The 22,940-nt window shown below is 40.3% G+C and overlaps 1 protein-coding gene across 1 annotated transcript in view; it reads right to left on the bottom strand.

Moving 5' to 3' along the window:
* Positions 1–2,391: 2,391 nt before the first annotated feature.
* Positions 2,392–22,940, bottom strand: part of GK5 (glycerol kinase 5) — a 201,344-nt gene continuing 180,795 nt past the window's right edge. The window contains exon 17 of the mRNA XM_059688285.1: positions 2,392–2,594. Within this exon, the coding sequence (XP_059544268.1) occupies positions 2,563–2,594 (32 nt within the window). The 3' untranslated portion in view covers positions 2,392–2,562. The remainder of the gene's footprint in view (positions 2,595–22,940) is intronic.

Here is a 22,940-nt window from a genome sequence, read left to right as displayed (position 1 = left end):
GTTCCTCCATCTTGTAAACCACAGTCCTGATTTTAAAGCAGGCAGTATTTGTGTCCCAGACTGCCTTTATTTGTGTTTACAGAAGAGTCAGTTTGTGGTTCAGCCCCTGGGTGTCAGTGTTTCTGGACTGACCTCTGAGGCTATAAGTTCCTTCTAGCCAGTAGTTTGGGAGAGTCAACTGCCACAGAGCTGTTTCTTTGATTGTTACTCCCAGCTCTTATTCCCAGGTTCCACAAAGACAAGTTTTCCCTGCAGTGTCTGCGAGTGACCCCAATTGGGTGATCTTATGTATTGGGTTTAATAATCAAACACAAAGATTTAAGGGGGAGAGAGAGAAAAAAAGGGGCCTGAGTAGGTGCGCGAGCTCTCGCAACCCTCCACCGTCCAGCTCTGTGCGCAGTCTCTTCTGCACGTCCTCTCTCCCCTGGCACTATGCAGCCAGTACACTGGCAAAATCCGAGGCTGCCTTTTTGCACCCAGGCTTATTTTTAGAGTTCCCTTCTGGCGGCAGCCCTGTGAGACCCCTTCCGCACTCACAGATCACGCTGGCCCCAATGGTCACGGAGCTTGTGGGGCGCAGACTACCCCCGCGCGTTCCTCTGTCCAACCTGAATTGCAAACCGCACCCTTATCAAGGTGAAATCTGACCTTTCTGTGAGGGGGAGCAGGGCTCCTCTGAGTCCACGTATTCACGCTGCTTTAGATCCAGTGTTTCTGGGTCAGTAGCCAATTCCTGGATGCTGTGGTTGCAGGGTCTCTGGATGTATATGCTTCCAAAAACAGCTACTCAAGATGGCACGAATTCTGTGGCTGAGCCAGCCGTTCCGGGAGAGTTTTCAGCAGTATCCAACAGTCCCCTTTGTCCAGGAGTCCTCTGCCTTTCCCGGCTACAAACTGTCTCCCAGCTGAATTTCCTCTGCCTATTCGGGCTAGATGTTACTTGGTTCAGCTGCTCACCCTATCTGTTCCGGGACTGGGCACGGGACACGTCTGTCTATACCGCTGCCATTTTCTCCACTCACAATGTCTTTAATATATACATGACAGAGCAAAACTTATAACATGTCTAGGGTGGATTTCATCTATATATATAAAAGCCTAAGCAACCATTATAACCAAACAACTGGAACTACCGGAATGACTGGACTGGCCAGTAGCTATGATGCACACTGGCCCAGACCTTGCTGCTGGTGCCCTGACAGCCCCAAATCTGGTTCACCCGCACCCTGGACCCAGACAGGAGAAAGGAGAGAGCCTGATTCCTCGCAGAATCGGCCATGCCTTAGCTTGCTGCTGGGACCAACCTCCTGCAGTCCCTCCTCTCAGCCGGCCGCCTCCCCTGATCACCCCAATGTGGGGGGACCTGCTGGCTAACCTCCCACAGTCCCTCCCCCAGGCTTCCTGCCCCCCCAATCGCCGGCCAGGCTGAGGGACCCCACCCATGCATGAATTTGTGCACCGGGCCTCTAGTTGTATATAATGGTGGTTTAAATAAACCAATGGTTTTAGGTGTTGACATTTTACATGAAGTGGTGCTATAAGTATAGGGAGCTATCCTGACATCTGGGTGAACAGAACCCACATTCCTTCCCCTCCCATGGGTGAGCTCTGGAATATGGACACATTACTGTGGGCTGATCACAGGTTTCCCACTAATTCTGTCTCCAGGGTGAGGTGCCTTTGATGTTTCTCTTAACTGGCTCTGGCACCAGATAATCAGGCACCTGCCTGGTTTCTTGGATCATCCCTGCATTCACACGGCTTTTAGCTATAAAGCACAGAACCTGTGCGGGGGTTGGGGCGGGGGGGGGGGAGGGAAGAGGAGGTAGGTTGCGAAGGTGCAGGGATCCATTTGTCTTGCCTCCCAAAACCACATTCTTTAAGCTCCCTGTTAAACTCTTAAAACCATAAGCTGCACTTGCTGCCCCATTCTTTGGCCTTTTAGCTCCTTCGTTTGAGAGCAGCTTTGCACACACAGTCCTGTCATAAAACAGCATATCCTAAAAGGTGCAGTGTGTGCACTGTCATTTCTAGAACAACCAATAGAAAATAATCCAAGGACATAGAGCCAGAACACCAACTGATGAATTAGATAGACTACTAAAATCTTTCAAATTAAAAAGAAGGCATGAGAGGGAAAGGAATGGCACGAGCACACGCACACACAACACACACACACACACACACACACACACACACACTCTAAGGGGGCAAATAGAAAAATAAAAATGATTGAACTCAATCCAACCACATCAATAATTACATAAAATGTTAATTGTCTAAAAAATCCAATTAATGGCAAATATTGACAGAATGGATAAAAAAAAAAAGTAAGATAGGGACACTTAAAATATGGAATCAAAGAGAGAAGCTATGTAAAGAGTGAACATAAGAAGTCTTTAGTGGTTATTTTATTTTTTCATTTTTATTGAATTTATTGGAGTGACACTGGTTAACAAAATTACATAGGTTTCAGGTGCACAATTCCACAACACATCATATATACACTGTATTGTGTTCATCACCCCAAGTCAACTATCCCACCATCATCATTTATGTCCATTATACCTTCCTCCATCTGATCTCTCCTCCACCTGTAAATGGTACATTAGTATATCAAGTTAGACCACATGCTGGGACATTAAATAAGACTCAATAAAACGTAAAGGACCAAAATTATATGGTGTTTTGTAGGATGAAAAAGAGCTAAATTAGAAATCATTAAATATATGATATCTATGAATATTACCAAACTGTTAAAGAGCACACTTATAAATAATTAATGGGTCAAAAACAAACTCACAAGGAAAATTAAAAGATATTTTTAATTAAATCCTTCCAAAAAAGAAAACTCTAGACATGGAAGTTTACACTGGTGAATTCAACAATATTCAATTAAAAACATATACCACCAATCCTAGAAATACTTCTCCGACAATAGAGGAAGTGAGGTCACTTTCTAACTTGCTTTATCAGGCCAGAACATTCTTAATACCAAAAACTTACCATGACATTACAAAAAGAAAAGAGAGAGAATTACAGACAAATATCTTACGAGTCTATATAGACAAAATTCCTTAACAAGCAGTAGCAAATTTTGCTCAAAACTATCTATAGTAATAAAAGTGTAATATGCAAATTGACCAAACAGCCGAACAGGGAACGACCATCCAGACGACCATGCTATGACATCCACTGGCACCAGGCCAGTCAAGGCGGGTGCAATGCAATTGATCGGGGAGCCCCACTATCGCTCCATCATTGCCCCACAGAGGGAAGCCCAGGCCACTGGCCGGTGGGGCAATCAATTGGGGGGCTCTGAGATCTCCTCAAAGAGGGAGGCCCAGGCCACTGACCAGCGGGCTGTGGCAGGTGGGCAGGGCCTCTCTCTGTGGGGGTGATCAATTGCAGAACCCTGGCTGGGTGGGCAAGGCCTATCTCTTTGGGGCCCAGGCTACCCAGCTGGCAGCACTGCAGTGGGTAGCCTGGGCCTCCCTCTGTGGAGGTGATCCATCACGGGGCTCCTAGATTGCGAGAGGGCACAGGCCAGGCTGAGGGACACCCACCCCCCAGTGCACGAATTTCGTGCACCAAGCCTCTAGTATAAAAATAATAATAGACCTGGTCAGTGGCTTAGTTGGTTGGAACAGCCTCCCATACACCAAAATGTTGCCAGTTCAATTACTGGTCAGGGGGCATAGGGGAGGCAACCAATTTATGTTTCTCTCTCAGATCAATGTTTCTCTCTCACATTGAGATCTCTCTCTCTCCTTACTTCTCTCTCTCTCTCTCTCTCTCTCTCTCTCTCTCTCTCTCTCTCTCTCCCTCTTTCTAAAATCGATAAATATATCCTCAGGGGGGGATAAAAAACAATAAAATTTTACAAAATACAGTTTATTTTAAGAAGCAAGAATGATTTAGTTATCAAAAATTGATGTGATACCTCTACTAAAGGGAATTTAAAAAATTATATGATCATTTGAATGGGTGAAGAAAAGCATTTGACAAAAGTTAAACCCATCCATGACTTTTTTTTTTTTAAGTCACTTCTTAGGAAATGAAGAATAGTACAGAATTTCCTCAAACCAATCTAGGGAATTATGGTAGGCAGAATTATGGCCCCCAAATATCTCTGGGTCAAAATCCTTGGAACCTGTGAATATATTAGGTTATAGGGAAAAGGAAAATTAAGATTATAGATGGAATTAAGGTTGACAATCAGCTGGTATGACAGAAAGATTATACTGTATCACATGGGTGAGCCCAATCTAATTGTAAGGGTCTATATTTGTGAAAACAGGGTTGAGAAGGACAACCAGAGAGATGTCAGAGTGAAAAGGACTCGGCCTGATGTTTCTGATTTTAAAACTGTAGGAATGAGGCAACAAACCAATGAATGTAAAGAGTCTCTAGCTGGAAAAGGCAAAGAAACTGATTTCCCAGTAAAGCCTCCAGAAGGAATGCAGCCCATCTTTCACCTTGATTTAGTCCAGTGAGACTTATTTTGGAATTTGATCCTCAAAACTATAAGATGATAATTTGGGGTGGTTTTTAAGCTAATGTGTTTGGCATTTTGTTATGGTAACAATAGAAACTAATGCAGGCATCTACACAAAATTAAGCCAACTTCAAAATCAATGCTGAAAGGCAAAATTGTTCTTCCTAAGAATGAGAAAAAAGGCAAGGATTCCTGTTTTTACCACTTTTTTCAGTATTGTCTGAAGGCCCTAATCATTGCCATAAAACAATAAAAAGAAATGAGGCATTAAAATTGAAAAGGAAGAAGCAAAAGTGACCCTATCTGCAGATGTTCATGTAGAAAATTCCAGGAAATCTTCAAATCAAGTACTTGAAAAAAGAAATGAGGCAAGTATAAAGGATACAAGGTTATATCCATGGTATTCTTGTAATTGGGTTGCACATTCGGAAAAGAAAAGTTTAAATATTACAGTAGTAGCACCAAAAATATAACTAGGAATAAATATAATAAAAGACATCTAATACATCTACATGTATAAAAATGGCAAATCATTTTTGAGAGACATTAAAAAAGCTAATTATATATATATATATATATATATATATATATATATATATATATATACATACATACACACACACACACACGCACATATACATACACTATGTCATGGATTGGAAAACAATCGAATTCAAACAGCAATTCTCTGAAAAAGCTGGCGGTATCACACTCCCTGACTTCTAACTGTACTACAAAGCTACAATCAAAACAGTATGGTACTGGCAGAAAAAGACAGACCAATAGAACAGAATTGACAGCATAATTTGATTTGACGATTCCCTGGAATTTTCTACATGAACAATTCTCATCTTCAAACAGGGTCACTTTTGCTTCTTCCTAATCAAAGACCCAGCAAGGCTTTTGTGGAATTTGACGAATTGATTGTAAACTTTTACATAAAAATGCAAAGGGCGTAGAGTTACCCAAATTATTGATTTTTAAAATGAAGATCCAACCTGGTAAATTTATCCTACCTAATTTTCAGGCTTGTTCCACTGCTACAATAATCAAGATAGTTAGCAAAAATGCATATGCACTGATGAAACCGAAATGTACATATAAATGTGGTATTTGACAAAAGTGCAAAAAATTTCAATAAATAAAGTAAAATACTTCAACATATGGTGCTCCTTCATTTCATATTAGTATGAAAAACTAAATAACATTATCTCATGCTTTATGCCATACAAAAAATTAATGCAAAATGGATCATAGACCTAAATATAAAAATCTAAAATTATATGATGTCTAGAAGAAAATACAGAAAAAAATTTTGAGACCTATGTGTATGTGTTCAATCTTACTTATGTGTTCACACACGCATAAATTATTAACATTTATAATTTGTATTTAATATAGTAATATTAATGTATATTTGCAGTATGGACAAATAACTTACACCCAGACTATATATAAACTAGAGGCCCGATGCACGAAATTCATGCAAGGATCTTGGCCCTCGCAGCCCTGGCTTCATCCAGAAAGTTGTCCAGAAGGTCGTTCAGCTGCTCAGTCAAAATAGCATATAAGCTCTTTATTATATAGGATAAGCTTTACTGCTTAATAACAAGAAGGCAACAAAAAGGAAAACAACAGAAATTAAACTTGCAAATTAATTCAGAAAAGTTACTAAACCAAGTAAATAAATAAAAGCCAAGTAAATAAATAAATGAAGGAAGGGAGGGAGGGAGGGAGGAAGGAAGAGAGGGATGGAGGAAAGAAGAAATGAAGGAAAGAAGGGAGGGAGGGAGGGAAGGGGGGAGGAAAGAAGGAAGGAAGAGCAAAAACACTCGGGAAGGGAAAGTACCTGACTTTACAAATTTCCACATTATAATATTCAAAATTACAGTACCAACAAAAATTGCATGACATGCAAATAAGGATGTATGGCCTTTACACAGAAATTTTTAAAAAATCAATAGAATATTCTTCAGGAAGCCCAGATGTTGGAGTTAATAGATAAAGACTTTAAATCAGTCATTTCAAATATGTTAAAACAGCTATAGGAAACCATGTACACAACTAGAGAAAAGCATGAGAACAATGTCTCACTAAATAGAGAACATCAATAGAGAGAATTTATAAAATGGAACAAATGGAAATTCTCCAGATAAAAATACAAGTACTTTATACATTTTGATTAGCCCCTTATCAGAGGTATTGTTTTTAAATATATTTTCCCATTCAGTTGGTGGCCTTTTTGTTTTATTGATAACTAGAAGCCTGGTGCACAAAATTTGTGCATTGGGGGGGTGGGGAGGTCCCTCAGCCCAACCTGCACCCTCTCCAATCGGGAACCCCTCGGGGGATGTCCGACTGCTGGTTTAGGGCAGATCACAGGAATCAGGCCTAAACCGGCAATCAGACATCCCTCTCACAATCTGGGACTGCTGGCTCCCAACCACTCGCCTGCCTGCCAGCCTGATCACCCCCTAATCATTCCCCTGCCAGCCTGATTGACACCTAACTGCTCCCCTGCCAGCACAGTCCCCACCAACTGCCTCCCCCTACCGGTTATCTTGTGGCTGTGGGTGCCGCCATATTTGAGGGCAAGGCAGCCAATTACCATATTCCCTCCTTATTGGCTGTGGGCGCTGCCATCTTTGAAGGCAGGGCATTCAATTAGCATATTCCTTTCTCTTTTTTTAAAATTGTTTTATTGCTTAAAGTATTACAAAGAGTATTACATATGTGTCCTTTTTTTCGCGCCCTTAATATTCCCCTGGCCTCCCCTACCGCCCAGTGTCTTATGTCCATTGGTTATGCTTATATGCATGCATACAAGGCCTTCGGTTATCTTACCCCACCCCCCACCCACCACTCAACCCTCCCCAGCTTTCCCGCTGTAGTTTGACAGTCTGTTTGAGGCAGCTCTGCCTCTGTATCTATTTTTGTTCATAGGTTTATAATGGTCTTTATTATCCATGAGTGAGTGAGATCATGAGGTGTTTTTCCTTCATTGACTGGCTTATTTCACTTAGGATAATGCTCTCCAGTTCCATGCATGCTGTTGCAAATGGCAAGAGTTCCTTCTTTTTTACTGCAGCGTAGTATTCCATTGTGTAGATGTACCACAGTTTTCTAATCCTATCATCTGCTGATGGGCACTTAGGCTGTTTCCAAATCTTAGCTATGGTGAATTGTGCTGCTATGAACATAGTGGTGCATATATCCTTTCTGATTGGTGTTTCTGGTTTCTTGGGATAAATTCCTAGAAGTGGGATCACTGGGTCAAATTGGAGTTCCATTTTTAGTTTTTTGAGGAAACTCCATACTGTTTTCCACAGTGGCTGCATGAGTCTGCATTCCCACCAGCAGTGCAGAAGGGTTCCTTTTGCTCCACATCCTCTCCAACACTTGTTCTTTGTTGATTTGTTGATGATAGCCATTCTGGCAGGTGTGAGATGGTACCTCATTGTTGTTTTGATTTGCATCTCTCGTATAATTAGTGACTTTGAGCATGTTTTCATATGTCTTTCAGCCTTCTGTATGTCCTCTTTCGAAAAGAGTCTATTTAGGTCTTTAGCCCATTTTTTGATTAGATTGTTTATCTTCCTTTTGTTAAGTTGTATGAGTTCCCTATAAATTTTGGAGATTAAGCCCTTACCAGATATAACATTGGCAAATATGTTTTCCCACTCAGTGGGCTTTCTTATTGTTTTGTTGATGGTTTCTTTTGCTGGGCAGAAGATTTTTATTTTGATGTAGTCCCATTTGTTTATTTTCTCTTTAGTTTCCAATGTCCTAGGAGCTGTATCAGTGAAGAAATTGCTTCGGCATATGTCTGAGATTTTGCTGCCTTTGGATTCTTCTAGTATATTTATGGTTTCCCAACTTACATTTAAGTCCTTCATCTATTTTGAGTTTATTTCTGTGTATGGTGTGAGTTGGTGGTCTAGTTTCATCTTTTTGCATGTATTTGTCCAATTTTCCGAACACCATTTATTGAAGAGACTGTCTTGACTCCATTGTATGCTCTTGTCTCCTTTGTTGAATATTAATTGGACATAGTGGTTTAAATTGATTTCTGGGTTCTCTATTCTATTCCGTTGACCTATATGTCTGTTCTTGTGCCAGTACCATGGTGTTTTAAGAACAGTGGCTTTGTAATACAGCTTGATATCTGGTATTGAGATCCCACCTACTTTATTCTTTCTCAGGATCACTGCAGCTATTCGGGGTCTTTTTTTATTCCAGATGAATTTTTGGAGCATTTGTTCTAGGCCTAATAAATATGCCGTTGGTATTTTAATGGGAAGTGTGTTGAATTTATAGATTCCTTTGGGTAGTATCGAGATTTTAATGATGTTGATTCTACCAATCCAAGAACAAGGTATGTTCTTCCATCTATCTCTTTTATGTCTTCCACTATCTCTTTTTTCAATGTCCTGTAGTTTTCTGAGTAGAGGACTTTTACCTCCTTAGTTAAGTTTATTCCTAAGTATCTTAATTTTCTTGGTGCGATGGTAAATGGGATTGTTTTTTTAGTCTCTCTTTCTGTAAGTTCACTATTGGTGTATAGAAATGCCAAGATTTCTTGGCGTTAATTTTATATCCTGCTACATTGCCGAATTCATTTATTAAGTCTAATAGTGTTTTGATGGAATCTTTAGGGTTTTTTATGTACAATATCATGTCATCTGTGAATAAGGACAGTTTTACTTCTTCTTTTCCAATTTGGATGCCTTTTATTTCTTCTTCTAGTCTAGTTGCAATGGCTAGTACTTCCAGTACTATATTGAACAGGAGTGGTAAGAATGGGCATCCCTGTCTTGTTCCTAATTTTAGGGGAAATGGTGTTAGTTTCTGTCCATTGATTATGATGTTGGCTGTGGGTTTGTCATATATGGCTTTTAGTATGTTGAGGTATGATCCTTCAATTCCCACCTTGCTGAGAGTTTTTATCAAAAATGGGTGTTGGCCAATCAGAAAGGATATATGCACCCCTATGTTCATAGCAGCACAATTCACCATAGCTAAGATCTGGAAACAGCCTAAGTGCCCATCAGTAGATGAATGGATTAGAAAACTGTGGTACATCTACACGATGGAATACTATGCTGCTGTAAAAAGGAAGGAACTCTTATCATTTGCAACGTCATGGATGGAACTGGAGAGCATTATGCTAAGTGAAATAAGCCAGTCAATAAAGGAAAAATACCACATGATCTCACTCATTCATGGACAATAGAGACCATTATAAACTTTTGAACAATAATAGATACAGAGGCAGAGCTGCCTCAAACAGATTGTCAAACTGCAGCGGGAAGGCCGGGGTGGGTTGGGGGGCAGGAGGTAGGGGGGTAAGAGATCAACTAAAGGACTTGTATGCATGCATATAAGCATAACCAATGGACATAAGACACTGGGTGATAGGGGAGGCTAGGGGACTGTCTAGGGCGGGGGGATAAAATGGATACATATGTAATACCCTTTGTAATACTTTAAGCAATAAAAAAAAAAGAATGTAAAAAAAAATGGGTGTTGGATTTTGTCAAATGCTTTTTCTGCATCAATTGATATGACTATGTGGTTTTTTTCTTTCAATTTGTTTATGTGATGTATCATGTTTATTGATTTTCTGATATGTACCATCCTTGCATCCCTGGGATAAATCCTACTTGGTCATGGTGTATGATCTTTCTGATGTACTGCTGGATGCGAATTGCTAAGATTTTGTTGAGGATTTTGGCATCTATGTTCATGAGGGATATTGGCCTGTAATTTTCTTTCATTGTGTTGTCTTTGTCTCGTTTTGGTATTAGGGTGATGCTGGCTTCATAGAATGAGCTTGGAAGTGTTCCTTCCTCTTGGATTTGTTGTAGTAGTCTGAGGAGGATAGGTGTTAGTTCTTCCTTGAATGTTTGGTAAAACTCCCCTGTGAAGCCATCTGGTACTGGGCTTTTGTTTGCTGGAAGCTTTTTGATGACTGCTTCAATTTCTTCCATAGTTATTCCACTGTTGAGATTTTTAGATTCTTCCTGATTGAGTTTTGGAATGTTGTCCATTTCCTCCAGGTTGTCTAGTTTGTTGGAGCAGAGTTGTCCATAGTATTGTTTAACAATCATTTGTATTTCTGTGGAGTCTGTTGTTATTTCTCCTCTTTCATTTCAGATTTTGTTTATTTGGGTCCTCTCTCTTTGCTTCTTGGTTAGCCTGGCTAGAGGTTCGTCAATCTTGTTTATCCTTTCAAAGAACCAGCTCTTTTTTTCATTGATTTTATGTATTGTTTTTTTGGTCTCTATGTCATTTATTTCTCTAATCTTTATTATCTCCTTCCTACTGCTCACTCTGGGGTTTTCTTGTTGCTCTCTTTCTAATTCTTTGAGTTGTAGAGTTAGATGATATACTATCATTTTTTCTTATTTTTTTAGTTAGGCCTGTAGAGCTATAAACTTCCCTCTCAGGACTGCTTTCATTGTGTCCCATAGGTTTTGGATTGTTGTGTTTTCATTGTCATTAGTTTCCAGGATGTTTTTAGTTTCTTCTTTGATCTCATTGGTAACCCAATCAATATTTAATAACATGGTATTCAGCTTCCAAGTGTTTGAGTATTTTGGGTTGTTTTTATTGTAGTTTATTTCTACTATTATGTCATTGTGGTCTGAGAAGATGCTTGGAATGATTTCAATCTTCTTGAATTTGGGGAGACTTTGTTTGTGACCCAATATGTGGTCTATTTTTGAATCTGTCCCATGAGCCCTTGATAAGAATGTATATTCCATGGCTTTGGGGTGAAGTGTTCTGAAGATGTCAATTAAGTCCATCTGATCTAGTGAGTCATTTAGGATTGCTGTTTCTTTGCCGATTGTTTGTCTAGAGGATTTATCCAGTGATGTCAGCGGTGTATTAAAGTCCCCTACTATGATTGTATTGTTGTCGATTTCTCCTTTGATATCTTCCAGGAGTTTTTTATGTATTTCGGTGCTCCTGCAGTGGGTGCATATGTTTATAAGGGTTATATCTTCTTGTTGTATTGATCCCTTTAGTATTATGAAGTGGCCTTCCTTATCTCTTGTTATGGCCTTCACTTTGAGGTCTATTTTGCCAGATATAAGTATTCTACTACTCCAGCTTTCTTTTCATTTCCATTTGCCTGAAAGATATTTTTCCATCCCTTCACTTTCAGTCTGTGTGAGTCCCTTCTAATGAGGTGGGTCTCTTGTAGACAGCAAATTTATGGGTCATGTTTATTTATCCATTCAGCCACTCAATGTCTTTTGGTTGGAGCATTTAGTCCATTTACGTTTAAAGTTATTATTGAAAGGTACTTGTTTGTAGCCCTTTCTTTTTTTGTGTGGCTGTTTTCTTTCTGAGCTTTTTATTTCTTCTTTTTACACCAGTCCCTTTAGCATCTCTTGCATTGCTGGCTTAGTTGTGATAAACTCCCTTAGCCTTTTTTGTGTTTGTGAAGCTTCTTATTTCCCCCTTCAATTTTGAATGATAGCCTTGCTGGATAGAGTATTCTTGAATTCAGTCCTTTGCTTTGCATCACTTTGTAAATTTCCATCCATTCTTTTCTGGCCTGATGTGTTTCTGTTGAGAAATCATTTGATAATCTAATGGGAGATCCCTTGAATGTAACTTTCCATCTCTCTCTTGCAGCCTTTAAGATTCTCTCTTTGTCCTGAACATTTGCCATGGTAATTATGATGTGTCTTGCTGTGTGTCTTTTCGGGTCCATCTTGTTTGGGATTCTCTGTGCTTGTATGACTTTTTTCTTCCCCACCTCTGGGAAGTTTTCTGATATTATTTCTTCAAATAGGTTTTCTAACCATTGTTCCTCTTTCTGTTGTTCTGGCACCCCTATTATTCGTATGTTGTTTCGTTTCATGTTGTCCCATAGCTCCCTTAGGCTCTCCTCCTGTCTTTTAATTTTTTTCTCCAATTGCTGTTCAGTTTAGGTGTGTTTTGTTTCCCTGTCTTCTAATTTGCTAATTCGGTCTTCTGCTTCTCGTAGTCTACTGTTGAAACTTTCAATGGTGTTTTTTATTGCAGCTATATCGCTCTTCATTTCTTCTTGGTTCTTACATAATTTATTGATTTTTTCATCTGTTTCTTCTTGCTTCTCGCATAAGTTGTTGATATTTTCCTCCATCCGGTTTATGCACTCTAGGACCCTTAATCTGAATTCTTTTTCTGTCATGTTGCATGCCTCTGTATCACTTAGCTGCTTTTCTGGCAAGTCCTCCTTTTCTTTCCTTTGGGGGTTTCTTTGTCTACCCATGTTCGATCGTACCACCATATCTAGATGTTGAGTCATTCAGTGGCTGCTCCTTGGGTGGCAGTGGCTCCTCGGGCTGCGGTTGCTCCTCGGGCGGTTGTGGTAGCAGCTGCTCCTCAGTTGGTAGCAGCTCCTCTGATGGGTGCTGTTCACAGTTGTGGTGGCTCCTCTGGCTGGTCGGGGGAGGCTTCACACACAGCTGCTGTTCCTCAGACAGAAGGTGTGGTGATCAGGAGGCTGCTGTTCCTTGGATGGGGTGGGCTACACAAGCAGCTGCTACTCCTTAGAATTGTTAATTTTAATCTCTTAAGTGGCCTCAGGGCAAGGTGTTTTCCAATAGGGTGTATCAACTGTGTTCCCCCCAGGCAAGGCAGATGTCTATGTGGCTGTGTGAGGGAATGACTGAGCTGTGGAGACTTGGGGTGTCTGCCTTCTGAGCTCTGTCCCCCAAGTCCCAAGTGCTGGCTTCTGCTCTCACAGCTCCAGTCTGCTTCACTCTCCCTCTGCCAGAGCACAAGGTGGGTGGCTCCACAGGGAATGTTTGTGCCTTAGCCCTTTAAGAGGGTGCCTGAACTTTCAGCTGCCACTCCCTGGCAGATAGTACCCCACTGCTTTTCACAGCTTGATGTTATGTGGATACCTTCCTCAGTTTGGTGCTCTCTGCTGGGGAGCCTAGCTCCAGGATTAGATCCCAGAATTCTCAGTGGCACCTCCCCTGCCTCCACCATTGGTTGAGGTGTCTCTCTGGGACTTCAGTTCCCCTCTGTGGGTCATGTCTCTGCCCCTCCTACCAGTCTCTATGCTGGCTCCACCTTTGGTTCTTGGGTATCAGGGTTCTCTCCTGTGAGTTTCCCGTTGATTATTCAGGAAGCCTTCTCATATTTCAGTTGTAATTCCAGCTTGTTCCTGGGAGCATGGCCATGCAGCATCCTCCTACTCTGCCAACATTTTTAATCTCTGCGTATTCCCTTCTTATTGGCTGTGGGCGCCATCATCTTTGAGATGGCATGAGGGTCAATTAGCATATTCCCTCTTTATTAGATAGGATTTCTTTTGCTGTGCAGAAGCTTTTTAGTTTATTTTTGCTTTTACTTCCTTTGCTTTGGGGTCAAGTTCACAAAAATCCCTCTGAAACCATGGTCCATCAGTTTATTGCCTATGTTTTCATCTATGTATTTTATTGTTCCAGGTCTTATATTTAAAACTTTCATCCATGTTTTTAGTTCCTTTTTGTGCATGGTGTCAGGAAGCAGTCTAGTTTCATTGTTTTACATGTGGCTTTCCAGTTTTCCCAACATCATTTACTGCAGAGGCTTTCCTTTCTCAATTGTTTGTTTTTGGTTTGTTGAATATTAGTTTTCCATATATGTGTTGGTTTATCTCACGGCTCTCAATTCTGTTCCATTGTTCTGTGTTCTTCTGTTAATATGATACTGTTTTGATTATTGTAGCTTTGTTTGAAGTCAGGGAGTGTGATACCTCCAGCTTTGTTCTTTTTTTCCTCAGGATTGTTTTGGCTGTTCAGAATATTTTGTAGTTCCATACAAATTTGAGTGTTTGGGTTCTATTTCTGTGAAAAATGTCACTGGGATTTTGCTAGAGATTGCATTAAATGCATATATTGCTTTGGGTAATATGGCCATTTTTAACAATGTTAATTCTTCCAATCTATGAACAAGTAATATCTTGCTATTTCTTTGCGTCTTCTTAAATTTCTTTCAACAATGTCTTGTAGTTTTCAGTGTACAGGTCCATCACTTCTTTCATTAAGTTTATTCCTAGGTATTTTACCTTTTTTTGCAATTGTAAATGGAGTGAAAGTTTTCAGTTTTTCACCATTGAGTATATTAGCTGAGGGTTTGTCATGTATGGCCTTTATTATGTTGAGGTACTTTCCTTCTATACCAGTGATGGTGAACCTTTTTAGCTCGGGGTGCCAGCATTTTGAAAAACCCTAACTTAATTCTGGTGCCATGTCATATATAGAATTTTTTTGATATTTGCAACCATAGTAAAACAAAAACTTATATTCTTGATATTTATTTTATATATTTAAATGCCATTTAACAAAGAAAAATCAACCAAAAAATTGAGTTTGTATGTCACCTCTGACACACGTGTCATAGATTTGCCATCACTGTTCTATACCCATTTTATAGACTGTTTTAATCATAATAGATGTTGTATCTTGTCAAATGCTTTTTCTAATCACTTGATTTCTACCTTTTATTTTGTTAATACTCTGTATCACATTGATCAATTTGTATATGTTGAAACATCCTTGCACCCCTGTAATGAACCCCACTTGAGAGTGATGTATGATATCCTTTTAATGTATTGTTGTATTTGATTTGCTAGTATTTTGTTTAGGATTTTTGCATCTATGTTCATCAGAGATACTTTCCTGTAATTTTCTTTTTTTGTTTTCCTTGCCTGGTTTTGGTATCAGGGTTATGTTGGTCTCATTAAATGAGTTAGGAAATATTGTCTCTTCTTCAATATTTTGGAAGAGGTTGAGAAGGACAGGTATTAAATCATCTTTAATGTTTAGTAGAATTCACCAAGGAAGCCATCTGGTGCTGGGCTTTTGTTTATGGGGATCTTTTAAAAAGTATTCTTTCAATTTTTTTTTTTTTTTTACTAGTGATTGGTTTATTTAGGTTATCCAATTCTTCATAGTTTAGTCTAGGAAGAATATATATTTTAAAGAATTTAATCATTTCTTCTAGATTTAGAATTTATAGCCTTCCATAGTACTCTTGTATAATTCTTAATATTTCTGTGGTATCCATTATAACTTCTCCTCTTTCTGATTTTATTTATTTGAGTCTCTTCTCATCTATCCTTAGTGAGTCTAGCCCGGGATTTGTCATTTTTATTTCTTTTCAAAGAACCATCTTTTTGTTTCATTAAGTTTTTTCTACTGTCTTTTTGTTCTCTTTTTATTCTGCTCTGATCTTAATTATTTCTTTCCCTCTACTGACTTTGGGCTTTATTCTTCTTTCCCTATTTCTTTAAGAGGTAATGTCAGATTGTTTGATATTTTTCTTGCTTCTTAAAGTAGGTCTGTAATGCTATAAATCTCCATCTTAGTACTGGTTTTGCTGCATCCCCAAAATTTTGATGTTATATTGTCATTTGTCTTTATGCATCTGTTGATATCTCCTTTTATTTCTATTTGGACCCACTAGCTGTGCAGTAACATGTTGTTTACATCTCCATGTATTTGTGGTTTTCTAAGCTTCCTTCTAGTAGTTAACTTTCAGTTTCATATCATTATGGTCAGAAAATTTGCTTGGTATGATTTCAATTTTCTTAAAATTATTGATACTAGGTTTTTTTGTACCAATATGTGATCTACCTTTGAGAATAATTTTGTGCAGTTGAGAATGTATATCCTGTCGTTTGGGGATAGAAAGTTCTAAAAATATCAGTTATGTCCTTTTAGTGTAACGTGTTATTTAAAACTGGTATTTCCGTATTGCCTTTCTGCTTGGGTGATCTGTCCATTGCTGTCTGCAAAGTATTCAAGTCCCCTGCTATAATTATACATTTGGGATTTTCTCTCTTTAGGTATGTTAATAATTCCTTTATGTAGTTTGGTGCTCCCAGGTTTGGTAAATAAGATAGTGACAATGTTATGTCTTTTTTTATTTGTTTTATCAATTCTCTAAAATATTACCATTTTTGCCCTGAAATCTACTTTCTGTGACATAAATACTGCTATACCCACTTTTCTCTGGATGCCATTTGCTGGAAGTATCTTCTACCCCTTCACGGTGAGCTTACATTTCTCCTTGGAGCTGAGATGAGTCTCCTGAAGGCAATTTGTAGTTAGGTCTTATTTTTAAATCCATCTCACTATTCTCTGCCTTTGGTCCGTAAGTTCAGTCCATTTACATTTAGGATGAGTATTGTTATAGGAGGACTTACTAAAGCCATTTTGTCTTTTGTTTTCTGGTTGCTCTGTGTATCCATTATTTCTTTTCCCTTCTTTTTCTTTTTTGGAAGGAGGAGCAGTATGGTTTGTTCCTTCTTTTTTTTTCCAAATAATTTTATTGTTCAGATTATTACTCTTAGTTACTCTTTTTTCCCACCATAACTCCCCTCAACCCAGTTCCCACCCCACCCTCCGCCCTCACTCCCCACCCACTGTCCTCATCCATAGGTGCACAATTATTGTCCAATCTCTTCCCTCACCCCCACACCCTTCACCCCTCCACCAAGAATAGTCAGTACATTCCCTTTCTATGTCCCTGATTCTATTAAAATCACCAGTTCATACTGTTCATCAGATTATTTATTCACTTGATTTTTAGATTCACTTGTTGATAGATGTTTATTTGTTGTTCATAATTTGTATCTTTACCTTTTTCTTCTTCTTCCTCCTCTTAAAGGATATCTTTCAGCATTTCATATAATACTGGTTTGGTGGTGATGAACTCCTTTAGTTTTTTCTTATCTGTGAAGCTCTTTATCTGGCCTTCACTTCTGAATGATAGCTTTGCTGGATAAAGTAATCTTGGTTGCAGGTTCTTGCTATTCATCACTTTGAATATTTCTTGCCACTCTCTTCTGGCCTGCATGGTTTCGGTTGAGAAATCAGCTGACAGTCGTATGGGTACTCCCTTGTAGGTAACTGAGTTTCTTTCCCTTGCTGCTTTTAGGATTCTCTCTTTGTCTTTTGCTCTTGGCATTTTAATTATGATGTGTCTTGGTGTGGTCCTCTTTGGATTCCTTTTGTTTGGCGTTCTCTGAACTCCCTGGACTTGGAAGTCTATTTCTTTCACCAGGTAGGGGAAGTTTTCTGTCATGATTTCTTCAAATAGGTTTTCAATATCTTGCTCTCTCTCTTCTTCTGGCACCCCTATAATTCTGATGTTGGTACGCTTGAAGCTGTCCCAGAGGCTCCTTATACTATCTTCATATTTTTGGATTCTTTTTTCATTTTGCTTTTCCAGTTGGGTGTTTTTTGCTTCTTCGTATTTCAAATCGTTGACTTGATTCTTGCGACCCTCTGGTCTGCTGTTGGGAGTCTGTATAATATTCTTTATTTCAGTCAGTGTATGCTTAATTTCTAGTTGGTTCTGTATCACAACATTGAGGGCCTCATTAGATTTCTTGAGGATCTCACTACATTTATTGGCGGTCTCACCAGTCTTCTTGAAGATCTCACTACATTTATCGGCGGTCTCACCAGTCTTTTCGAGGGCCTTATTAAATTTAACGGCGGCTTCTAGACAGTTCTTTAAAGACCTTAAAAGTGTAGTTTTGAACTATATATCCAACAGTTTGCTTTCCTCCAATTCTGTTGTTTGTGTCCTGTTTCTTTGTCTCGGCATTTTTTATGCTTCGCTGTGTCGATAGAGTGCCTTTCTGTGCTAAGTGTCCCAATTACCTGAGGTAGACACTCTTGGTGCACCCCCTTGTGGGCTTTGTGCACAGTCTTGTTGTAGGTAAGCCTTGATTGTTGTAGTTATCACTGGGAGGAATTGACCTCCAGGCCAATTGGCTGTGAGAATCAGCTGTGTCTGCAGTGGGAGAACTTCTGTGCTGGAGACACACCTCTGGGGCTAGACTTGCTTCGATGGGGCTTTGGTGTTCACTGAGTCTGCCCCAAGTGTGTCTTTTATGGTTCCACGGAGCTGCAAACTGGATGGTCCCACTCTGACCTCTGGGCTTCCTGGCTCCTGGATCTCTAGGGAGGTGCTAATCTAGCCTTTGCCTGAGGCTATCCAGCAAAAGTCTCCCTGCAGGGCTTGGGCGGGGTGGGTCCCACGGGATCAACAGGGCGGGGTTAGCAATTATGGCTGCTCTCAGTCTTGCCCTCAGAGGCTCTGCTTCTCAGTGTCCCAGTAATCGCTGCAAGCCCCACCGAGAGAAAGCTGCCCTAGGGTTCTGAGCGATGCCAGACAGTCCCGCTTCTCCCGTATGAGTCTGGGTCCCTAGAGACTCGCCGGGAACTGGAGCTCAGAGCCTGAGACTCCCTCCCGATTGAAAACGACAACCGCGCCCTCAGCCGCCAGCCCGCTCTGCATGCACTCTGCACCTTAGTATTTTACTTCAGCACTGCGCCTCCTCTGAGTCTCGGTATGTTTTTCTCTTTCCTCTTAGTTGTAGAACTTCCACTCAGCCAGCCTTCCTGTGGTTCTGGGTGATGTCCGTTCTGTCTTTTAGTTGTATTTTTTAAGTGGTTGTTCGAGGCAGCAAACTCCAGTGTTTACCTATACCGCCATCTTGGTTTCCTCTTTTCTCTTCTTTTTCTGTGTTATCTTAATTTGGAGGTTTTCCATGATGTTTTTCTCAAATTCCTCTTTTTTTTTATTAAATTTATTGGTATAATATTGTTTTTTTCCCCCTCAACTTTGGATTTTTGTTTTGCGGTTACCATTAGATATGTGTAAAATGTCTCTGTCTCATAGATACAATATTCCATTTTTTCTGAGTGCATTTTATTTTTTTTAATCCTCACCCAAGGATATGTTTATTGATTTTAGAGAGACGGAGAGAAACATTGATGTGAGAGAGGAACAGCAATCATGCCTTTTGAACACACCCAACCAGGGACCAAACCCACAACTTAGGTATGTACCCTGAACGGGAATTGAGCCTGTAACTTTTCACTGTATAGGACGATGCTCCACCCAACTGAGCCAGACTGGCCGGCCTCTTCTCAGTGCACCCCATCTTAATTCACAGGTGCAAGGTCAAGTCCTTCTCCTCCCTTTTATGCCTTTGTTTTCACAAATTATCCCTTTTTATGTGCATTTGTTTCTAAATTGTAGAAGTTAATCTTTTTAAAAATGCTTTCCCCCTTTTAACCATTATGTTATTGTTTAATTCACTATTCTGAAATAGGGTTGCAATTTCTTACTTGTGCTTTTTCTCATCTTACTCCAAGTTTTGTATACTTCTATCTTTTTGTTCATGTATAATAGCTCCTTTCAACATTTCCTGTAATTCAGATCTTGTTGTAGCATTTTCCCTCAGCTTTCATTTGTCTGGAAAAGCCTTTATTTATTTCTTATATTGAAAGGACAACTTGGCTGGATCTACTGTTCTTGTCTTGTGGTTTCTCTCTTTCAATATTTAGAATATTCCATTCCACTCTCTCCTGGCTGATAAGGGTTCTGCTGAAAACTTGATTACAATCTAAAGATGTTTCCTTTGTAGGTTAGTTTTCCCCCAGGCTGCCATGAGAATTGTCAATAACTTTTCAATTTTTAATATAATGTGTTCTGAAGTAGGTCTTCCTGCATTGAGATTACTAGGTTAGCTTCTTGAATTTGAGGGTTCAGCTCTTTCATAGATTTGGGAGGTTCTCATTGATCATTTGTTTAATCTCTGTTCCCTTTTCCCTCTCTTCTCCTGGTATACCATTATTTTTACTAGTATGTTGCTCTTTCTAATGGAGTCAGACAGTTCTTGTAGGGTTCGTTCTTTTTTTAACTCTCAGTTTTCTATCTTCATCCAACTGAGTCATTTCTCAATTTCTATCTTTGAGTTCACCAATTCTCTCTTTTGCTTGGCCAGCTCTGTTCATTCTCTCTAATGCATTCTTCATCTCATTTAGTGAATTCTTAAATTCCAGAATTTGTGTCTTGTGTTTTTTTTTATAGTTTCGATATCTTTGGTAAAGTTCTCCTTTTATTCATTAATTTTATTTATTTATTTATTTATTTATTTATTTATTTATTTATTATTGAATTTATTTTGGGGGGAGGTAGAAGAGCGTATAGGGGGGATAAACTGTTATGGAAGGAGACTTGACTTGGGGTGGTGAGCACACAACACTATATACAGATGATATATTCTAGAATTGTACACCTGAAACCTATATCATTTTAGATACCATTTTGCTCTTAACAGTTATTTTCAGCAGGTTGGTAAGTGAAGGTTTTCCTTTTCTTTTCCAGTAGATGGTTCTATAGTGCACATTTTTGTTTTCTCTTATCTGCACCACCTGCACCTCCAGGTATCAGTGTGGCAGTGTCAACTCCATAGTGGGAAATACCCCATAAGCCCTGAAGAGGTGGGCTTCCCTCTGTTCCCGGGTTGCTCATCTCAGTGTCCACACCTGTAGTGTAAAGTGGCCAGCAATGGGGGTCCAGGCCTGGGAGTCTCCTGTGCTTCCTCTGTAACTAGGGGCTGCCAGCCACACTGAGATACTTGAGCGGTTCCCACTGCCTCTACCAGGGCCCCCACAATGGGTGTGATAGGGGTGCACTGTGGAAGGTGGGAGGTCCACGAGACTAGGGCTTTGTCTTCTTGCTAGTAATGGTGCTAGTTTGCTGCTGCCAAAATGCTGTGCCACGTCTCCACCCCAATCTGGCTGTAACTGCTGCTGGCTCCTCAGGCTGGAAAGCTGCTCTGCCCCTCTGGCCCGCCAGTGTGCCCTGAGGGCTGCAGTGATTCTTTCCCCTTCCCATGGCAGCTGGGCTATAGTGGGACCTAGGCTGTGTCTGTGCCCTGTCTCTACCTTAACCCCCTTCCACTTCTCATGCTGGTTCCAATATGATCACCTTCAGAGGGCTCGATGTGTGGCTCTCTCAGACATATTCGTGTGCTGATCAGTGAATCCTTTGTTGAAATATCATTGTCCAACTTGTAACTTTAAGGGGAGACACCAAAGGGTCTTCTCACTCCACCATGATGCTGACATCACCCCAGGTTTAGGCTGTTTTAGTTGTGTTTAAGTGTACTTAGGGTTTTGGTTAGGATTAGATTTAATGTTTGGTTTAGTGGTAGTGGTAGGTTCAGATTTAGTATAAGTTTTAGTGTTAGGTTAGGTTTGTACAGGGTTAGGATTTAGGGTTATGGTTTAGTGTTAATTTTAAAATAAGGGTTAGTGTTAGGGTCAAAGTTACAATTAGAATTTAAGTTTAGTGTTATGTTTAGTATTAGGGTTAGGTTAGTGGTAGTAACAGGGCTTGATTTAAAATTAGGTTTAGCATTTAGTGCTAAGGTTAGAGATTAGGGTATTAGAGTTAGTGTTAGTACTGGGCTTAGATTTAGGGTTACAGTCAGATTTTAGGGTAGGATAGGTTTATGGTTACAGTTAGGATTAGTGTTAGAGGCAAATTTAAGATTAGGGTTAAGATAGAGAGAACCAAGATGGCGGCATAGGTTAACGCCGGAGTTTGCTGCTTTGAACAACTACTTCAAAAGTGAAACTAAAAGACGGAACGGACATCACCCAGAACCACAGGAACGCTGGCTGAGTGGAAGTCCTACAACTAGGAGGAAAGAGAAATGCACACGGACACTCAGAGGAGGCGCAGTGCTGAAGTCAAATTCTGAGGTGCGGAGTGCGTGGAGCGGGCTGGCGGCGGAGGGCGCGGTTGTTGTTTTCAATCGGGAGGGAGTCGCAGACTCTGAGCTCCAGATACAGGCGAGTCTTTAGGGACCCAGGCTCAAACGGGAGAAGCGGGACGGTCTGGCTTCGGTCAGAGCGAGTGCAGCTTTCTCTCCGAGCTTTGCAGCGGGTGCTGGGACTCAGAGCCCCTGGGGACAGGACTGAGAGCCGCCATAACTGCTCTCTCCGGCCCACCCTGTTGATCCTGTGCGACCCGCCCCGCCCAAGCCCTGCACAGAGGCATTTGCCGGATAGCCTCAGGCAAAGGCTAGATTAGCACCTCCCTAGAGGACAGAAGTTCTCTCACTGCTGACACAGCTGATTCTCATAGCCACTTGGCCTGGAGGTCAAACCCTCCCTGGAATTAGCTACAACAATCAAGATTTATCTATAAGACTGCGAACAAAGACCACTAGGGGGTACACCAAGGAAGCATAACAAAATGCGGAGACAAAGAAACAGGACAAAATTGTCAATGGAAGATATAGAGTTCAGAACCACACTTTTAAGGTCTCTCAAGAACTGTTTAGAAGCTGTCGATAAACTTAATGAGATATACACGAAAACTAATAAGACCCTCGATCTTATATTGGGGAACCAACGAGAAATTAAGCATACACGGACTGAAATAACGAATATTATACAGACGCCCGACAGCAGACCAGAGGAGCGCAAGAATCAAGTCAATGATTTGAAATGCGAGGAAGCAAAAAACATCCAACCGGAAAAGCAAAATGAAAAAAGAATCCAAAAATGCGAGGATAGTGTAAGGAGCCTCTGGGACAGCTTCAAGCGTACCAACATCAGAATTATAGGGGTGC

Source organism: Myotis daubentonii, chromosome 3 (genome assembly GCF_963259705.1).
Source record: "Myotis daubentonii chromosome 3, mMyoDau2.1, whole genome shotgun sequence".
Taxonomy (NCBI): Eukaryota; Metazoa; Chordata; class Mammalia; order Chiroptera; family Vespertilionidae; genus Myotis; species Myotis daubentonii.
This window is presented reverse-complemented; position numbering and strand designations above follow the sequence as displayed.